We start from the raw sequence: 22,245 nt of genomic DNA, 5'->3' as shown, positions 1-22,245 counted from the left end.
CGCTCTGTTTTTTCTCTTCTCTTCTCTCTCTGTTCTCTCTATTCTCTCTCTCCTCTCTCTCTCTACTCTCTCTGTTCTCTCTCTTTCGCTCTTCTCTCTCTCTGCTCTCTCTCCCTCTTGCTCGTATCTCTCTCTGTTTCTCTGTTCTCTCTCTATTTCTCTCAGTGTTGTGGTTTCGCAGCATTAACCTTAATCCATTGGGACTGTTGTTGAGGGAATGCCATGCATGCTCTGCTCTTTGCAAGAGGACCCCACCTGTATTTATTTAGCAACTCCATTTACACACAGCATTGAAAAGCCCAGGTGCTCACTTAAACAAATTAGAGAAGGGAGGATAGTGACCATTAGCCAAACACACACTAACACACAAAAGGGAGGCCTGACTCAAAAGCTTCACTGTTCAACTGAACTTTTCACTAATAATGTGTATTGTATTTCCATAGCGAAACCTATGCCTCAAGAGTATTCATAAGCAAATGAATGCTTCTTCCCGAAGTTGCAACAATAACTTAGTAAGTACACTTACTAATACAACAAAGTAAGCAAAATACTCCTAAAATGTTTAAATGCAAAATCTAAAATGGAATGTCTGAGCACCCCAACAACCATGAATTAAATATATGGATCAGAAATTAATAGAATGTATGGACCCAGGTCTTCCCTTTTCCCCAGGTGGAAGATTGGCTTCATCAATGACGTAAACCACAACTCCCAGACCAGACTGAGTGAGTCCTCTTGTCCTGATTGATTGGTATCTACAACAACAACTATAGGCCCTGGTCAAAAGTAGTGCACTATATAGGGGATAGGGTGCTATAGGGCCCTGTTCAAAGTAGTGCACTATATAGGGAAAATTGTGCCATTTGGTATGCGTGAATGTGGGGTTGAGATAACATCTGAAGGGTGGTCTCCATGGAAACAGGCTGACTGTGGGGTTGAGATAACATCTGAAGGGTGGTCTCCATGGATACAGCCTGACTGTGGGGTTGAGATAACATCTGAAGGGTGGTCTCCATGGAAACAGGCTGACTGTGGGGTTGAGATAACATCTGATGGGTGGTCTCCATGGATACAGTCTGACTGTGGAGTTGAGATAACATCTGAAGGGTGGTCTCCATGGAAACAGGCTGACTGTGGGGTTGAGATAACATCTGAAGGGTGGTCTCCGTGGATACAGTCTGACTGTGGGGTTGAGATAACATCTGAAGGGTGGTCTCCATGGATACAGTCTGACTGTGGGGTTGAGATAACATTTGAAGGGTGGTCTCCATGGATACAGGCTGACTGTGGGGTTGAGATAACATCTGAAGGGTGGTCTCCATGGATACAGCCTGACTGTGGGGTTGAGATAGCATCTGAAGGGTAGTCTCCATGGATACAGGCTGACTGTGGGGTTGAGATAACATCTGAAGGGTGGTCTCCATGGATACAGTCTGACTGTGGAGTTGTGATAACATTTGAAGGGTGGTCTCCATGGATACAGCCTGACTGTGGGGTTGAGATAACATCTGAAGGGTGGTCTCCATGGATACAGTCTGACTGTGGAGTTGTGATGACATCTAAAGGTGTCCATGACACCATCTGACCCTCTCTCCTCCACAAAGTAGTGTCTATTGTCTGTTAACCAGGAGTTTCAAGTTTTATTAGTGGTATGTACAGGATACATATGGTATACACCATTCAACGAGATGCTTACTAGCACATTCCTTCTTGACAATGCAACAACAATAAGAAATAATGAAATATAAGAATAGGAACATAAAGTTTTAGAAGTCATCACAAACACATAATACAATGGTACACAATTGTGTCAACAAATTGCTGGGCACCACCCAGCCATCAGAAAGAAATGTATATTAAATGTCCCTGAGCCCGGGCTGCACAGGGCCATGTCGGTCCGCTAATACAGGACTTTTAAAGACCCAGTGCACGACTTTTGTAAGAAAAAAAAGACATTTTTATTTTATTTATTTATTTCAAATTCATATTATTTTTTAGGTGTTGCTGCTGCACCCTCAGCAGCCCTAATTCCTACGGCTGTGACCTGTGACCTGTGACTATATGAGGTGATGTGAGTAAATATCCTAAACACTTGAATTACACATGGCTTTACATGAGGAACTTGTGCTTAGCTGTGGCTCTGACCGTGTGCCTGGAGAATTCCAACCTCAGATCCCTATCCAGGTGTGTGTGTGTGTGTGTGTGTGTGTGTGTGTGTGTGTGTGTGTGTGTGTGTGTGTGTGTGTGTGTGTGTGTGTGTGTGTGTGTGTGTGTGTGTGTGTGTGTGTGTGTGTGTGTGTGTGTGTGTGTGTGTGTGTGTGTGTGTGTGTGTGGGCTATTTCAGGCCCAGGGCATTGATGTCTATCAACAACAGGTCAGTGAAGGTCTATCCTATCTTTAAGGCAGGGCAGTCATGCTGCAAGTCCTCTCCTATTCCATCCTCATCTCCCCCATCCTATCATTCATTCCAGCAGTCATGGTATTTCAAGAACATTTCTAAATGACATAGCAAAACACTGAAGAAGAGGCCAGTTTATTTCAATGCAGAATGCAGTAACATTGTCAGTTCTAGGTATATAACCCTACAGGTGACGGGGGGGTGTTACCTGTTTTTCTGACGAGGCAGCCAATCACCGATAGGCTGAGACCACGGTAGATGGACCAATCAGCGATAGGCTTGCCTTCTTTCAACCCAAATACCTTACACTGAAAGAATTCCAACAAAGTTGACTCATTCCTATTTAGCAAAGCGAGGTAAATATAGTCTTTTTTTTATAACGAGGATTTATTATTCCTTTCATGTACTGACTATTGTATAGGAGATCATTGATTACCTGCTCTGTATTGGCACAAAGCACACAGAGGTGCAGCAGCGTCCAGTGAAGCCTAACTACCTGGTAGAAAGGAAGGGACTGTCTGCGTGAAACAAGCAGGGTAGGAAAAGTTGACTTACCTGTAACCCAGGTTCTGGCATCCCTCACCAACTCTGCCTCACTCTAGTAGTACCTGCTCCGACTTGAAAGTCCAGTTTCACAAGGAAGAATCGTGGAGGAAGAAAAATATGTCACAGGAGACGGACAAGTAAGTGATCATAGCTGGGGAAAGGATCTTTGATGACTTTAACAAGACATACGAGACTTTTTGCGCTGTAATTTGGGACAAAATAAATAAACTTCTGTTTTATTATGACAGTAATATTTTAGTTAAAAATAAGTAACAATTTTTGTTTATATTATTTGGGATTAACTTCCTCTAACCTTTTGGAAGTATTACTGTGGTTGTGTTAAAGGCAAACTAAGGTTGGCGGCGAATAGACTTGTCAAATTCGCAGTTTCCGTCAGATGTAATAGGCTGCAGTTTATGTGAATAAAAACTTGAGGTCTTTTTGTTTTAGTACTATTTGTTTTAGGCCTATTTAATACTTTGAGTGGCTTTTAGGGCTAGAATCATCTGTAAATGACTGTGCAGAACAACGTACTTACCATGTTATGAATAAAATATCTTGGTTTATTTATCACATCATTATCTTCTGTTTGGTGCTGTATTTTCAGTACCTGCTGGTTTGATTTGTGGCCATCTTTATGTTGCAGTTTTGTTCTGACTATGTCATACTGCATGTCTGTCTTCTCCATGGACTGGAATGTTGACACTATTGACATTTGACATTTGTCTATTTCAGCCCGTAATTTTTACGGGATGTAGAATTAATTTCAATAACCTTTTAAATTACTTTTTCTCATAAAAAATGACCCTGACTCAAAAATGAGAATAAAATAGTTAGTATCCAAGGATGGAATTATTATCATTATTAGTAGCTCACATGTTTCACGAATTCAACCATTTGACTTTAAAGCCAATCATAAAATGTGTCGGCAGATGTACACTACTTCTATTTGTTGTACACTGAATATGCAAATACGTTGTTATCATATCAACCCCAGTAATGTTAGTCTGTTTCCCAGCCCTGTTTAGAGCTTACAATATTAGTTCAAATGCCCACACCAGATCTCCACGAAAAACAACCTTTAACCCATATTTTTGACATATAGGGCTACAAATGTTTTGTAAAGTTTTCAGGCATAAAGTTTAACAGCAGACATTAGCTGTATGCACTTCCTTGTGGGTTCTACTATTTAAAGACCCAGCACAACCAAAAAACATATTTTTCCTGTGTTTTATATGATATCTTCAATGGAGAGAAAGTATGAGAGTGGAGTACAGGAGGGGTAAGAGGAACGAGCTCTGTAGTCCACAGCCTGGGCCCTGAGGGCTTCTAGTGGCTATAATAGCCTCAACATGGGGACAGAGGGTCATAGGATCTGGAGACATGGGGAGGGGAAAGAAAGGTGTGGGGGGAACTGTTGAGCGGAAGTATCTTTCAGGGGTATCTTTTGATTTAGCAGACATTTAAGATGGAGTTTTCCTAAACCTAGGCAAATAAAACAATGTTCTTCTGAGCAGCAGACCAGTAGTTAGTCAGTCCTATAGCTATTGTCTGTCCTGAAGCTCTATAATCTGTTGATTAGAGCTATTGTCTGTCCTGAAGCTCTCTAACCTGCTGATGAGAGCTATTGACTGTCCTGAAACTCTCTTTTAATTTAATTAAATTTGTATCTTTATTTAACCAGGTAGGCTAGTTGAGAACAAGTTCTCATTTACAACTGCGACCTGGCCAAGATAAAGCAAAGCAGCGCAACACAAACAACAGCACAGAGTTACACGTGGAATAAACAAGCGTACAGTCAATAACACAATAGAAAAAAAGAAAGTGCGTGCGTGCAAATACAGTGCGTGCAAATGGAGGTAGGGCAATAAATAGGCCATAGTAGCAAAGTAATTACAATTTAGCAGATGATGATGAGCAGATGATGGTGTGTAAGTAGTGAAACTGGTGTGTAAATGAGCAGAAAAGTAAATAAAAACAATATGGAGATGATGTAGGTAGATTGGGTGGGCTATATACAGATGGACTATATACAGCTGCAGCGATCAGTTAGCTGCTCAGATAGCTGATGTTTAAAGTTAGTGAGGGAAATATAAGTCTCCAGCTTCAGCAAAAAAAAAATCAATTTGTTCCAGTCACTGGCAGCAGAGAACTGGAAGGTAAGGCGGCCAAAGGAGGTGTTGTCCTTGGGGATGACCAGTGAGATATACCGGCTGGAGCGCGTGCTACGGGTTGGTGTTGTTATCATGAACAGTGAGCTGAGATAAGGCGGAGCTTTACCTAGCATAGACTTATAGATGACCTGGAGCCAGTGGGTTTGGCAACAAATATGTAGTGAGGGCCAGCCGACTAGAGCATACAGGTTGCAGTGGTGGGTGGTATAAGGTGCTTTAGTGACAAAACAGATGGCACTGTGATAGACTGCACCCAGTTTGCTGAGTAGAGTTTTGGAAGCTATTTTGTAGATGACATCGCAGAAGTTGAGGATCGGTAGGATAGTCCGTTTTACTAGGGTAAGTTTGGCGGCGTAAGTGAAGGATGCTTTATTGTGAAATAGAAAGCCGATTCTAGATTTGATTTTGGATTGGAGATGTCTGGAAGGAGAGTTTACAGTCTAGCCAGACACCTAGGTATTTCTAGTTGTCCATATATTCTAGGTCAGAACCGTGCAGAGTAGTGATGCTAGTCGGGCGGGCGGGTGCGGGCAGCGAACGGTTGAAAAGCATGCATTTGGTTTTATTTGCATTTAAGAGCAGTTGCAGGAAGGAGAGTTGTATGGCATTGAAGCTCTCTAACCTGTTGATTAGAGCTATTGTCTTTCCTGCAGGTCCCTAACCTGCTGATAAGATTAGAAATATTGTCTGCCTGAAGCTCTCTAACTTGCTGATTCGAAGCTATTGTCTTTCCTGAAGCTCCCTAACCTGCTGAATAGAGCTCTTCAATGTCCTGAAGCTCTCTAACCTGCTGGTTCGATTAGATATATTGTCTGTTCTGAAGCTCTCTAACATGTTGATTAGAGCTCTTGTCTGTCCTGAAGCTCTTTAATCTGCTGATTAGAGCTATTGTCTGTCCTGAAGCTCCCTAACCTGCTGAATAGAGCTCTTCAATGTCCTGCAGGTCTCTAACCTGCTGGTTCGATTAGATATATTGTCTGTTCTGAAGCTGTCTAACATGTTGATTAGAGCTCTTGTCTGTCCTGAAGTTCTTTAACCTGCTGATTAGAGCCATTGTCTGTCCTGAAGCTCCCTAACCTTCTGAATAGAGCTCTTCAATGTCCTGCAGGTCTCTAACCTCCTGATTAGATTAGAAATAGTGTCTGTCCTGAAGCTCTCTAACTTACTGATTAGAGCTATTGTCTTTCCTGCAGGTCTCTAACATCCTGTTTTAGAATAAAAATGTGTCCTGTCCTGAAGTTCTCTAACCTGTTGAATAGAGCTCTTGTCTCTCCTGAAGCTATCTTACATGTATATTAGAGCTATTGTCTGTCCTGAATATCTCTATAACTTGTTAATTAGAATTGAGCTATTGTCTGTCATAAAGCTCTTTAACCTGCCGATTAGAGTTATTGTCTGTTCTAACACTCTCTAAGCTGCTGATTAAAGTTATCGTCTTTCCTGCAGAACTCTAACATGCTATTGAGAATAAATATTGTCTGTATTGAATCTCTCTAACCTGCTGATTAGAGCTATTGTCCGTCCTGAAGTTCTCTAACCTGCTGATTAAAGCTATTTTCCGTCCTGAATCTCTCTAACTTGCTGATTAGAGCTTTTGTCTGTCCTGAAGCTCTTTAACCTGCTGAATAGAGCAATTGAATGTCCAGAGAACTCTACCCTGCTGAAAAGAACATAGCTATTTTCTCTCCAAAAACTCTCTAATCTGCTGAAATATAGCTATTGTCTTTCCTTTAGCTTTTTACCTGTTGATTAGAGCTATTTAGAAGCTCTCTAATTTGTTGCTCTCTAATTTGTTGGGTAGAATAGAGCTATTATCTGTCCTGAAGCTCTCTTTCCTGTTGATTAGAATATAGCTATAGCCTGTCCTGAAGCCCACAAACATTCTGAACAGAGATAGTGTCTGTCCTGAAGCTCTCGAACCTGCTGATTTGAGCTATTGTCTCTCCTGAAGCCCTCTGGTCGGTTGTTTAGAGCTATTGTCAGTCCTGAAGCTCTCTAACCTGCTGATTAGAGCTATTGTCTTTCCTGCAGGTCTCTAACATCCTGTTTAGAATAAAAATGTGTCCTGTCCTGAAGTTCTCTAACCTGTTGAATAGAGCTCTTGTCTCTCCTGAAGCTATCTTACATGTATATTAGAGCTATTGTCTGTCCTGAATCTCTCTATAACTTGTTAATTAGAATTTAGCTATTGTCTGTCATAAAGCTCTTTAACCTGCCGATTAGAGTTATTGTCTGTTCTAACACTCTCTAAGCTGCTGATTAAAGTTATCGTCTTTCCTGCAGAACTCTAACATGCTATTAAGAATAAATATTGTCTGTATTGAATCTCTCTAGCATGCTATTAAGAATAAATACTATCTGTATTGAATCTCTCTAGCATGCTATTAAGAATAAATACTGTCTGTATTGAATCTCTCTAGCATGCTATTAAGAATAAATACTGTCTGTATTGAATCTCTCTAACATGCTATTAAGAATAAATATTGTCTGTATTGAATCTCTCTAACCTGCTGATTAGAGCTATTGTCTGTCCTGAATCTCTTTAACCTGTTGATTAGAGCTATTGTCTGTCCTGGAGCTATCTTACCTGCATATTAGAGCTATTGTCTGTCCTGATGCTCTCTAACCCGCTGATTAGAGCTCTTGTCTGTCCTGAAGCTCTAAAACCTGCCGATTCGAATAGACCTATCATCTGTCCTAAAGCACTCTAATCTGCTGATTCGAGCCATTGCCTGTCCTAAAGCTCTCTAATTTGTTGGGTAGAATAGAGCTATTATCTGCCCTGAAGCTCTCTTACCTGCTAATTAAACTTATTATCTGTCCGGAAGCTTTCTAACATGCTGGTTAGAGCCATTGTCTTTCCTGAAGCTCTCTAACCTGTTGATTCGATCTAATGTCTGTCCTGAAGCTCTCTAACCTGCTGATTAGATCTAATGTCTGTCCTGAAGCTCTCTAACCTGCTGATTAGATCTAATGTCTGCCCTGAAGCTCTCTAACCTGCTGATTAGATCTAATGTCTGTCCTGAAGCTCTCTAACCTGCTGATTAGAGCTATTGTCTTTCCTGAAGCTCTCTTTCCTGTTGATTAGAATATAGCTACAGCCTGTCCTGAATCGCTCTAACCTGCTGATTAGAGCTCTTGTCTGTCCTGAAGCTCTCTTGAACATCAGACTCTGAGACCTCATCTTCACTGTCACTTTCCAATCTTGTTGATGATGGCTCATTGTCAGGCTCAAAAAGCCTCAAATTTGCCCGGATGGCCACCAATTTTTCAACCCTTGTATTGGGCAGCCTGTTGCATGCTTTGGTGTGTGTGTTCCCAAACAAGGATTTGGCAACAGGGGAAAGAGCCTCAGATCCACAAAGTCCCTTCGACAAGGTGGCTGATGAGATATGTTGGCACCACTGCCATATTGCATCTCCATCCCAAAGCCCTTGCATGGCAGCGTACCTCACCAGACTACCAAGAACCTTGCCCTCATCCAGGCCAAGGTGGTGAGACACGGTTGTGATGACACCATAGGCCTTGTTGATCTGCGCACCAGACAGGATGTTCTTGCCAGCATACTTGGGATCCAACATCTACCCTGCGGTGTGTATGGGCTTCAGGAAGAAGTCTTCACGCTTTTTGATGTATTTCAGAACTGTAGTTGCCTCTACTCGGAGCAACAGTGAAGTGGGTAGGGCAGTATGGATTTCTTCTCTTACATCTGCAAGCAGAGTCTGAACAACAGACAGGATGGCATTGTCTCCCTCAATCCGTGCAATGGCTACTGCTATTGTTATTTTGGTTAGGTCAGGGTGTGACATGGGGGATGTTTGTGTTTTTGTCTTGTCGAGGTTTTTTTATGTTTATGGGGCTGTCTCATTTCTACGTATTTTGTATGTCTATGGTTGCCTAGATTGGTTCTCAATTAGAGGCAGCTATCGTTGTCTCTGATTGGGAACCATATTTAGGCAGCCATATTCTGTGGGTACTTTGTGGGTGATTGTTTCCTGTCTTTGTGTTCTCTGCACCAGATAGGACTGTTTCGGTTTTGCCACGTTTGTTATTTTGTAAAGTGTGTTCAGTTTTTCCCCTATTAAAACATGGACACCTACCACGCTGCGTATTGGTCCGATCCTTGCTACACCTCTTCAGAGGAAGAGGAGGAAATCAGCCGTGACAGCTGTAGGTTTCAGGAGTTTCAGGCTGCTTACCACTCTCTCCTAAAATACATCAGCATTTCTCTGACTACGTTCCTCCATTGAGTCAAAAAAACTTCTGATTCCAGGAGGACCATGAGCTGTTGCTATGAATAAGGTGTCTCATTCACCATTTTCACCTCAAATAGCAGTAGAGGGACTTTTGTCAGAGGTTGCTTGTTGTGAGCGCTGAGGGAACTTTATGCACTTTGTTGCATTCTTCACATATGATTTGGCACAGTATTTCCAAATGTACACAGCTTTTCCTTTACATTAGCTGCAGTGAAATGTCTCCACACATCAGATAGTGCCGGTGGCATTTTCCTGTAAAGATTAGAAAACAAATTGTAAAAAAAAAAAAAAAAAAAAAAAAAAATCCATGTACTGATATAGTTAATAGTTAAGGAGTTAGATTAAACAACTCATTTGTAAGATCAATGTTTTAAAATGTATGGAAACAGGTGAATTAACACTCCTCAGTTAGCAGGCTCAATGAAGCTAAACCCCACATGGTAGCAAAAACTAACTAGCAGAAATTGGTAACAAGTTAGAAATGATTTAAAAACACTTTGCTGTAGGCTACTATTTACTAGTAAACAAAAAAATAATGTATGCCATATAAAATATATTCACCCCACCCAGTTTCGTAATCAAAACTTGCCATAAAGCATGTAGTCCTTGGCTCAGACAGTGTAGTAATGTGGGCTTAATAGCATCTCATCTCATTGTGCAAGATCTTGAGAATCAGCTGTACATGTGATGGTAGAATGCACTGTGTATGCAGAGGGTTACAATTCCATTGAATTGAGAATAGGTTAACTAAAATATGCTACAAGACCGAGAATTGCCTTGTGTGTCCCACAAAAAAAGGTTCCCTGTTACAAGATAACTTTTTAGCTTATAACAATGAAAATGCCCCACATTCCAGGGCTTAACTTCCGATGGAAAATTACAGGAACAATTCCGGGAATTTACTGGAAAGATTCCGACCCTTTGCAACCCTAACTATATTAGGCCCAGCCTTTGGAACTTTGGTTTTCCTGGATATTGCTACTATATTGTGATCATTACATCCGATGGATCTGGATACTGCTTTCAAGCACATTTCTGCAGCATTAGTAAATATGTGATCAATACATGTTGATGATTTCATTCTTGTGCTGTTTGTAAATACCCTGGTAGGTTGACTGATAACCTGAACCAGGTTGCAGTTATTAGTTACAGTTTGAAGTTTTTTCTTGAGTGAGCATCTTGATTAAAGCCAGTCAATATTTAAATTGCCCAGAAAATATACCCCTCTGTTGATTTCAAGCATTTTACACGTTATCGAGATGCTGACTGTTAGCACTTGGTTCTGTAGCAGCTTCCCACCAGAATGTGTTTTAGGTGAGGCAGATGAACCTGTAGCCATATAACTTACATATTACAACAGTATTTAACATGAGATCCTCTCTAATCTTTACAGGAATGTGGTTCTGAATATAAACAGCAACACCTCCACCATTGGCATTTCTATCTTTTCTATAAATGTTATAACCTTGTATTGCTACCACTGTATTATCAAAGGTTGTATCTAAAGTGAGTTTCAGAGATAGTCAGAATATGAATGTCATCTGTTACTAGCAAATTATTGATTTCATGAACCTTGATTCTTAAGCTACATATTAACGTGGGCTATTTTGAGCACTTTTCTTCAGCGATGATTACTTGCTTTCATTGCTTTATTGGGAGGTTTAGCAGCAGTAGAGGTGCTCATGTTATTTATGTTAATGCAGGGTGAGCTAACAGTATACATCTGGTTCATATGCACATGGTTACTGCACACGATAGCTGTAGGATCAGCAGAGGCATTCAGGGCAGTTAAAGGGACATCAATTAGATTGCATATATTTTGTCTATTGATGCCCCTGGTGTAATGTACAATTGCTGAAGCATTATGAAAACTCTGCATCACAACGGTAGGGATTAGCTGAGCTGGGCTTGAGTCAGTGATAAGTCATTGTCTCAACACAGCTGTATTATGCTGTGAAAGGATCCAGGAACCCAAATTATTTGGGTGGATCACATCCTCCTTGTATAACATGTTTTGTTTCCAAATATTATCGAAATTGTCAACAAAAGTTACACCCATTGAGCTGCAATAATCACGTAGCCAGTTGTGAAGAGAAAGAATCCTGAGACAGTGTTCAATGCCACGATTCAGAGATGGCAGAGGGCCAGATATGATTGATATTTTGTTAGGGTTTAGAAGAGAGTCAATCAACTCTTTAAAATACAATTTAAACTATTCAGAGCTGTCCTTCATTATGTGATTAAAACCCACATGGACGAGGATAGAATGGATTTCAATGTCCTGGTGTACATTCAGGAGCAGCCTAGTAATGTTATTAGAACCCACATGGAATAGGATAGAATCAATGTCCTGATGTAGTACATTCAGGAGCAGCATAGTAATGTTTTTAAAACACACATGGACTAGATAGAATCAATGTCATGGTGTAGTACATTCAGGAGCAGCTTAGTAATGTCTTTAAAACCCACATGGACTAGGATATAATCAATGTCATGGTGTAGTACGTTCAGGAGCAGCTTAGTAATGTCATTAAAACATACATGGACTAGGATAGAATCAATGTCCTGGTGTAGTACATTCAGGAGCAGCTTAGTAATGTCTTTAAAACCCACATGGACTAGGATAGAATCAATGTCCTGGTGTAGTGCATTCAGGAGCAGCTTAGTAATGTCATTAAAACCTACATGGACTAGGATAGAATCAATGTTTATGTCCTGGTGTAGTACATTCACGAACAGCTTAGTAATGTCTTTAAAACCCACATGGACTAGGATATGATGGATTTCCATGTCCTGTTGTAGTGCATTCAGGAGCAGCTTAGTAATGTCTTTAAAACCCACATGGACTAGGATAGAATCAATGTCCTGGTGTAGTACATTCAGGAGCAGCTTAGTTGTAACGGTTCTCTTGTGGTGAAGGAGAGTCGGACCAAAATGCAGTGTGTAGATTGCGATACATGTTTATTCAACTAACATAACACGAATCTAAATACAAACACTACAAAACAATAAACGTAACGAAAACCGAAACAGCCTAATACTGGTGCACATACACACAGAACAAGGACATCAAGACACTAAGGACAATCACCCACAAAACCCAACACAAAACAGGCTACCTAAATATGGTTCGAATCAGAGACAATGACTACCACCTGCCTCTGATTGAGAACCATATCAGGCCAAACATAGAAATAGATAAACCAGACACACAACATAGAATGCCCACCCAGCTCACGTCCTGACCAACACTAAAACAAGGAAAACACATACGAACGATGGTCAGACCGTGACATTAGTAATGTTATTAGAACCCACATGGAATAGGATAGAATCAATGTCCTTATGTAGTACATTCAGGAGCAGCTTAGTAATGTCTCTAAAACACACATGGACTAGGATAGAATGGATTTCCATGTCCTGGTGTAGTACATTCAGGAGCAGCTTAGTAATGTCTTTAAAACCCACATGGACTAGGATAGAATCAATGTCCTGGTGTAGTACATTCAGGAGCAGCTTAGTAATGTCTTTAAAACCCACATGGACTAGGATAGAATCAATGTCCTGGTGTAGTGCATTCAGGAGCAGCTTAGTAATGTCATTAAAACAAACATGGACTAGGATAGAATCAATGTCATGGTGTAGTACATTCAGGAGCAGCTTAGTAATGTCTTTAAAACCCACATGGACTAGGATAGAATCAATGTCCTGGTGTAGTACATTCAGGAGCAGCTTAGTAATGTCTTTAAAACCCACATGGACTAGGATAGAATCAATGTCCTGGTGTAGTACATTCAGGAGCAGCTTAGTAATGTCATTAAAACAAACATGGACTAGGATAGAATCAATGTCCTGGTGTAGTACATTCAGGAGCAGCTTAGTAATGTCTTTAAAACACACATGGACTAGGATCAAATCAAATCAAATTTATTTATATAGCCCTAGGTACATCAGCTGATATCTCAAAGTGCTGTACAGAAACCCAGCCTAAAACCCCAAACAGCAAGCAATGCAGGTGTAGAAGCACGGTGGCTAGGAAAAACTCCCTAGAAAGGCCAAAACCTAGGAAGAAACCTAGAGAGAAACCAGGCTATGTGGGGTGGCCAGTCCTCTTCTGGCTGTGCCGGATGGAGATTATAACAGAACATGGCCAAGATGTTCAAATGTTCATAAATGACCAGCATGGTCGAATAATAATAAAGGCAGAACAGTTTAAACTGGAGCAGCAGCACAGTCAGGTGGACTGGGGACAGCAAGGAGTCATCATGTCAGGTCGTCCTGGGGCACGGTCCTTGGGCTCAGGTCCTCCGAGAGAGAGAAAGAAAGAAGGAGAGAATTAGAGAACGCACACTTAGATTCACACAGGACACCGAATAGGACAGGAGAAGTACTCCAGATATAACAAACTGACCCTTGCCCCCCGACACAAACTACTGCAGCATAAATACTGGAGGCTGAGACAGGAGGGGTCAGGAGACACTGTGGCCCCATCCGAGGACACCCCCGGACAGGGCCAAACAGGAAGGATATAACCCCACCCACTTTTCCAAAGCACAGCCCCCACACCACTAGAGGGATATCTTCAACCACCATCCTGAGACAAGGCTGAGTATAGCCCACAAAGATCTCCGCCACGGCACAACCCAAGGGGGGGGCGCCAACCCAGACAGGATGACCACAACAGTGAATCAACCCACTCAGGTGACGCACCCCCTGCAGGGACGGCATGAGAGAGCCCCAGTAAGCCAGTGACTCAGCCAGTGACTCAATGTCCTGGTGTAGTACATTCAGGAGCAGCTTAGTAATGTCTTTAAAACCCACATGGACTAGGATAGAATCAATGTCCTGGTGTAGTACATTCAGGAGCAGCTTAGTAATGTCATTAAAACCCACATGGACTAGGATAGAATCAATGTCCCGGTGTAGTACATTCAGGAGCAGCTTAGTAATGTCTTTAAAACCCACATGGACTCGGAAAGAATCAATGTCCTGGTGAAGTGCATTCAGGAGCAGCTTAGTAATGTCATTAAAACACACATGGACTCGGATACAATCAATGTCCTGGTGTAGTACATTCAGGAGCAGCTTAGTAATGTTATTAAAACACACATGGAGTAGGATAGAATGGATTTCCATGTCCTGGTGTAGTACATTCGGGAGCAGCTTAGTAATGTCATTTACTCGAGCTCCGGGATAGGACACTGTTTTTGCACCAGGAACGGTCACATTTCTTACCATGGAGCTGCCCAGATTCACCGCTGGCGAGAAGGATGAGGAAATCCGCACACTCCCACTTCTCAGGATTCAGAGAACCCTTTATGGATGGGCGAGAGGCAGGTTAAAACTTGAGCCCATTGCTCCCGGGGCCTGTGGCAGGCCTCCGACAGATGGAGAAGCCCCGCTCTATCCAGAACAGGGACGGAAGGTTGTCAACATCGACTAAGAATTCGTAGTTGTAGGCACTGCGGCTGCAGACACGACTCGTGACATGCTACCATCGTTGATCGTCTTGCTCCTCTTGCTGTGCTCCTTCGACTCCGCTATCAGATGGGGGAGCTCCAGGCAACACCGGCCAGTTGGTTAACGACAAACGACAAGACGGAGATGCATCCAACTAGCGTGAACGTCGTCCAGCCACCGGCGTAGAAAATGTAAACATTCTACTCTGCGTTTTCCCCAGTTTCTTACGTAGGCTGGCGATCTGCGTGATCAATGAATCAGTGCTGGAAATCTATTTCTCCAGACAAAGAGGACTTCAGTCCAAAACTCATCTGGTACCAACTTCATTAGCCTGATGGCTAGCAGCTTAGCGTCAATGTCAAGCAGGCTTCAACCTGTTTGTTAAGTGGGATTCAGGGACAAGAAATAGCTGTCCTTGCTGTTCAAAGCTTATAGCTATTCTCTTCCCTGAAGCTCTCTAACCTGCTGTTTAGAATATACCTATTGTCCATCCTGAAGTTCTCTAACCTGCTGATTAGAGATATTGTCCGTCCTGAAGCTCTCCAACCTGCTGATTAGAGCTATTTTCCGTCCTGAATCTCTCTAACCTGCTGTTTAGAATATAGTTATTGTCTGTCCTGAAGCTCTCTAACCTGCTGATTAGAGCTATTGTCTGTCCTGAAGCTCTCTAACCTGCTAATTAGAGCTATTGTCTGTCCTGAATCTCTCTAACCTGCTGATTAGAGCTATTGTCTGTCCTGAAGCTCTCTAACCTGCTAATTAGAGCTATTGTCTGTCCTGAAGCTCTTTAACCTGTTACTCCTACCCCCTACTTTTTCGAACATTCTGTTAAAAATTGTGCAACATTTCAGCGCCCTGCTACTCATGCCAGGAATATAGTATATGCATATGATTAGTATGTGTGGATAGAAAACACTCAGACGTTTATAAAACTGGTTAAATCACGGCTGTGACTATAACAGAACGTGCGTTTCATCGAAAAGTGCAGGAAAATCTGATCACTGAAAATGGGAAAATATATCCATGCGCCACTTCAACCAATTGTTAAACGTGAACCACATTAAATGGGGCCGAGGTTGCAATACCTACAGCTTCCACACGATGTCAACAGTCTTGTCATTTGTCTACGATTTGTTTCTTGGTCAAACAGACACAAGACAGCGCAGTTCTTCCGGTCTCCGACCGGATATTTTGGTTGAGATTTACCCGGACATTATTTCCAGACGTACAGCTATAGAATATACATCGCCTCGTGATCAATTTGATCGCTTATTAACGTTTACTAATACCTAAAGTTGCATTACAAAAGTATTTCGAAGTGTTTTGTGAAAGTTTATCGTCAACTTTTTTAATTAAAAAAAATGACGTTACGTTATAAAACGCTATTTTTTTCCGTTTATCACACAGTCTTCATAGATCGATATCTAGGCTATATATGGACCGATTTAATCGAAAAAAAGACTCAATAGTGATGTTTATGGGACATCTAGGAGTGCCAACAAAGAAGATGGTCAAAGGTAATGAATGTTTTATATTTTATTTGTGCGTTTTGTGTAGCGCCGACTATGCAAATTATTTTGTTTACGTCCCCTGCGGGTCTTTTGGGGTGTTACATGCTATCAGATAATAGCTTCTCATGCTTTCGCCGAAAAGCATTTTAAAAATCTGACTTGTTGCCTGGATTCACAACGAGTGTAGCTTTAATTCAATACCCTGCATGTGTATTTTAATGAACGTTTGAGTTTTAACTAGTACTATTAGCATTTAGCGTAGCGCATTTGCATTTCCAGATGTCTAGATGGGACGCAAGAGGCTAACCTGCTGATTAGAATATAGTTAATGTCTGTCCTGAAGCTCTCTAACCTGCTGATTGGAGCTATTGTCTGTCCTGAAGCTCTCTAACCTCCTTTAGACTGTGTGTGGTGTGTGTGTGTGTGTGTGTGTGTGTGTGTGTGTGTGTGTGTGTGTGTGTGTGTGTGTGTGTGTGTGTGTGTGTGTGTGTGTGTGTGTGTGTGTGTGTGTGTGTGTGTGTGTGTGTGTGTGTGTGTGTGTGTGTGTGTGTGTGTGTGTATATGCAGTGTGTATAAGTGTGTATAATACGTGTGTGTGTGGATGTGCAGTAAACTCCAAATACATTTAAACTCAGTTTTTCACAATTCCTGACATATAATCCTAGTAAAAATTCCCTGTCTTAGGTCAGTTAGGATCACAACTTTATATTAAGACTGTGAAATGTCAGAATAATAGTAGAGAGAATGATTTATTTCAGATTTCTTTCATCACATTCCCAGTGGGTTAGAAGTTTACATACACTTTATAAGCACAGTGGGGAGAACAAGTATTTGATACACTGCCGATTTTCCAGGTTTTCCTACTTACAAAGCATGTAGAGGTCTGTAATTTTATCATAGGTACACTTCAACTGCGAGAGATGGAATCTAAAACAAAAATCCATTGCATTTTATTGCATGACGTAAGTATTTGATCACCTACCAACCAGTAAGAATTCCGGCTCTCACAGACCTGTTAGTTTTTCTTTAAGAAGCCCCCCTATTCTCCACTCATTACCTGTATTAATTGCACCTGTTTGAACTCGTTTCCTGTATAAAAGACACCTGTCCACACACTCAATCAAACAGACTCCAACCTCTCCACAATGGCCAAGACCAGAGAGCTGTGTAAGGACATCAGGGATAAATTGTAGACCGGCACAAGGCTGGGATGGGTTACAGGACAATAGGCAAGCAGCTTGGTGAGAAGGCAACAACTGTTGGTGCAATTATTCTAAGTTCAAGATGACGGTCAATCACCCTCGGTCTGGGGCTCCATGCAAGGCATCAATGATCATGCGGAAGGTGAGGGATCAGCCCAGAACTACATGGCAGGACCTGGTCAATGACCTGAAGAGCTGGGACCACAGTCTCAAAGAAAATCATTAGTAACACACTAGGCCATCGTGGATTAAGCGCATGTCCAGGCCCGTCTGAAGTTTGCCAATGACCATCTGGATGATCCAGAGGAGGAATGGGAGAAGGTCATGTGGTCTAATGAGACATAAATAGAGCTTTTTGGTCTAAACTCCACTCGCCGTGTTTGGAGGAAGAAGAAGGATGAGTACAACCCCACGGACACCATCCCAACCGTGAAGCATGGAGGTGGAAACATCATTCTTTTGGCATGCTTTTCTGCAAAGGGGACAGGACGACTGCACCGTATTGAGGGGAGGATGGATGGGGCCATGTATCATGAGATCTTGGCCAACAACCTCCTTCTTTCAATAAGAGCATTGAAGATGAGTCGTGGTTGGGTCTTCCAGCATGGCAACGACCCGAAACACACAGCCAGGGCAATTAAGGAGTGGCTCTGTAAGAAGCATTTCAAGGTCGTGGAGTGGCCTTGCCAGTCTCCAGACCTGAACCCAATAGAACATCTTTGGAGGGAGCTGAAAGTTCGTATTGCCCAGCGACAGCCCCGAAACCTGAAGGATCTGGAGAAGGTCTGCATGGAGGAGTGGGCCAAAATCCCTGCTGCAGTGTGTGCAAACCTGGTCAAGAACTACAGGAAACGTATGATCTCTGTAATTGCAAACAAAGGTTTCTGTACCAAATATTAAGTTCTGCTTTTCTGATGTATCAAATACTTATGTCATGCAATAAAATGCTAATTAATTACTTAAAAATCATACAATGTGATTTTATGGATTTTTGTTTTAGATTCTGTCTCTCACAGTTGAAGTGTACCTATGATAAAAATGACAGACCTCTACATGCTTTGTAAGTAGGAAAACCTGCTAAATCGGGCAGTGTATCAAATACTCCCCACTGTATTTGGTAGCATTGCCTTTAAATTGTTTAACTTGGGTCAAACATTTGGGTATACTTCCACAAGCTTCCCACAATAAGTGGGGTGAATTTTGGCCCATTCTTCCTGAAAGAGCTGGTATAAACTGAGTCAGGTTTGTAGGCATACTTGCTCGCACATGCTTTTTCAGTTCTGCCCACACATTTTCTATAGGGTTGAGGTCAGGGCTTTGTGATGGCCACTCCAATACCTTGACTTAAGCCATTTTGCCACAAATTTGGAAGTATGCTTGGGGTCATTGTGCATTTGGAAGAACCATTTACGATCAAGCTTTAACTACCTGACTGATGTCTTGAGATGTTGCTTCCATATGTCTACCTAATTTTACCTCCTCATGATGAAATCTATTTTGTGAAGTGGACGAGTCCCTCCTGCAGCAAAGCACTCCCACAACATGATGGTGTTCTTCGGCTTGCAAGCATCCCCCTTATTCCTCCAAACATAACGACGGTCATTATGGCCAAACAGTTCTATTTTTGCTTCATCAGACCAGAGGACATTTCTCCAAAAAGTACAATCTTTATCCCCATGTGCATTTTCAAACCTTAGTCTGGCTTTTTTATAGCGGTTTTGGAGCAGAGGCTTCTTCCTTGCTAAGCGGACTTTCAGGTTATGTCGATATAGGACTCATTTTACTGTGGATATAGATTTTGTACCTGTTTCCTCCAGCATCTTCACAAGGTCCTTTGCTGTTGTTCTGGGATTGATTTACACTTTTCACACCAAAGTACGTTCATCTCTAGGAGACAGAACGCGTCTCCTTCCTGAGCGCTTTGATGGCTGCGTGGTCCCATGGTGTTTATACTTGCGTACCATTGTTTGTACAGATGAACGTGGTACCTTCATGCATTTGGAAATTGCTCCCAAGGATGAACCAGACTTGTGGATGTCTACAATTCTTTTTCTGAGGGCTTGGCTGATTTCTTTAGATTTTCTCATGATGTCAAGCAAAGAGGCACTGACTTTGAAGGTAGGCCTTGAAATACATCCACAGGTACACCTCCAATTGACTCAAATTATGTCAATTAGCCTATCAGAAGCTCCTAAAGCCATGACATCATTTTCTGGAATATTCCAAGCTGTTTAAAGTTACAGTCAATTTAGTGTATGTAAACTTCTGACCCACTGAATTGTGATACAGTGAATTATAAGTGAAATGATCTGTCTGTAAACAATTGTTGGAAAAATTACTTCTGTCATTCACAAAGTAGATGTCCTAGCCGACTTGGCAAAACAATAGTTTGTTAACAAGAAATTTGTGGAGTGGTTGAAAAACGAGTTATAATGACTCCAACCTAAGTGTATGTAAACTTCCGACCTTAACTGTATATTAAGAGTGCGTGTTTGTGTCATATCACAGTAAGCGGCTGGTGGTGGTGGTACCCAATGAGACGTCCTTCCAAGGGCGGCGTGCATACACCAGCGAGGATGAGGCATGGCGGTCCTACTTGGAGAACCCTCTGACTGCAGCCACTAAGGCCATGATGAGCATCAATGGAGACGAAGACTCTGCTGCAGCCCTGGGACTGCTCTACGACTATTACAAGGTGAGAAAGTTACAAAGTTCACTATTACTACTACCACTACTATCACTATCACTACTATCACTAATACTACAACTACTATTCCTAATACTACTATCTCTACTACTACTACTACTACTATCAATATCAATACTATCACTAATACTAATACTACTATCACTAATACTATGACTACTACTACTACTATCACTACCACTACTATCACTACTACTACTACTATTACTACTATCACTACTGCTACTACTATCACTATCACTAATACTACTACTATCACTGATACTACTACAACTACTACTATCACTACTACTACTACTACTACTACTACTACTACTACTACTACTACTTCTCCTACTACTACTACTATCACTACTTCTACTTCTACTACTACTACTACCACTATCACTACTACTACTACTACTACTACTACTACTACTACTACTACTACTACTACTACTATCACTACTACTACTTTTATCACTATCACTACTACTACTATTAATACTACTGTCACTACTACTATCAGTATTGCTACTATCACTAGTACTATCACTATCGCTAGTACTATCACTAGTACTACTATTAATACTACTGTCACTAGTACTATCACTATCGCTAGTACTAATATCACTACTACTAATATCACTACTACTACTATCACTAGTACTACTTATTAATACTACTGTCACTACTACTATCACTACTACTACTATCACTAGAATGACTACTACTATCACTGCTACTACTACTATCACTATCACTAGTACTACTACTACTATCACTATCACTACTACTATCACTACTACTACTACTATCACTAGTACTACTACTATTATCACTAATACTACTACTACTACTACTACTACTACTACTATCACTACTACTATCATTATCACTACTACTACTATCACTACTACTACTACTACTATCACTACTACTATCACTAATACCACTACTACTATCACTACTACCACTACTACTACTACTACTACTACCACTACTACTATCACTATCACTACTACTACTATGACTACTACTACTACTACTACTATTATCACTACTACTACTACTACTATCACTACAACCACTACTACTATCACTACTACTACAATCACTAGTATTACTATCACTACTACTACTACTACTACTACTACTACTACTACTACTACTACTACTACTACTACTACTATCACTACTACTATCATTATCACTAGTACTACTACCACTGCTGCATCCCTGGGACTGCTCTACAACTATTACAAGGTGAGAAAGTTATAGAGTTCACTATTACTACTACTACTATTCCTAATACTAATATCTCTACTACTAATACTACTATCACTATCACTACTATCACTAATACTACTACTACTATCACTGCCACTAGTACTACTACTACTATCACTATCACTAATACTACTACTACTACTATCACTATCACTAGTACTACTACTACTATCACTATCACTACTACTACTACTACTACTATCACTAGTACTACTACTATCACTACAACTACTACTACTACTATCACCATGCCTAGTACTACTATCACTACTACTACTACTACTACTATCACTACTACTACTACTACTACTACTACTAATACTATCACTAGTACTACTACTACTATCACTACTACAACTACTATCACTAGTACTACTACTATTATCACTACTACTACTACTACTACTACTATTACTACTACTACTACTATCACTACTACTATCACTATCACTACTACTACTATCACTACTATCACTACTACTATCACTACTACTATCACTACTACCACTACTACTATCACTATTACTACTACCACTACTACTACTACTACTACTACCACTACTACTATCACTATCACTACTACTCCTATGACTACTACTACTACTACTACTATCACTACTACTACTACTATCACTACAACCACTACTACTATCACTATCACTACTACTACTATCACTACTACTACCATCACTAGTACTACTATCACTACTACTACTACTACT

General features: G+C 41.1%; 1 protein-coding gene across 1 annotated transcript in view; it reads left to right on the top strand.

Annotated features, from left to right (window-relative positions):
* The first annotated feature begins 2,721 nt into the window (after positions 1 to 2,721).
* grhl2b (grainyhead-like transcription factor 2b) overlaps positions 2,722 to 22,245 on the top strand; it is a 70,249-nt gene continuing 50,725 nt past the window's right edge. The window contains exons 1-2 of the mRNA XM_052469056.1: positions 2,722 to 3,081; positions 20,056 to 20,242. Of these exons, the coding sequence (XP_052325016.1) occupies positions 3,062 to 3,081; positions 20,056 to 20,242 (207 nt within the window). The 5' untranslated portion in view covers positions 2,722 to 3,061. The remainder of the gene's footprint in view (positions 3,082 to 20,055; positions 20,243 to 22,245) is intronic.

The sequence above is a fragment of the Oncorhynchus keta genome, chromosome 19, assembly GCF_023373465.1.
Source record: "Oncorhynchus keta strain PuntledgeMale-10-30-2019 chromosome 19, Oket_V2, whole genome shotgun sequence".
Taxonomy (NCBI): Eukaryota; Metazoa; Chordata; class Actinopteri; order Salmoniformes; family Salmonidae; genus Oncorhynchus; species Oncorhynchus keta.
Note: the sequence above shows the minus strand (reverse complement) of the source record. Positions and strands in the feature narration are given on the sequence as shown.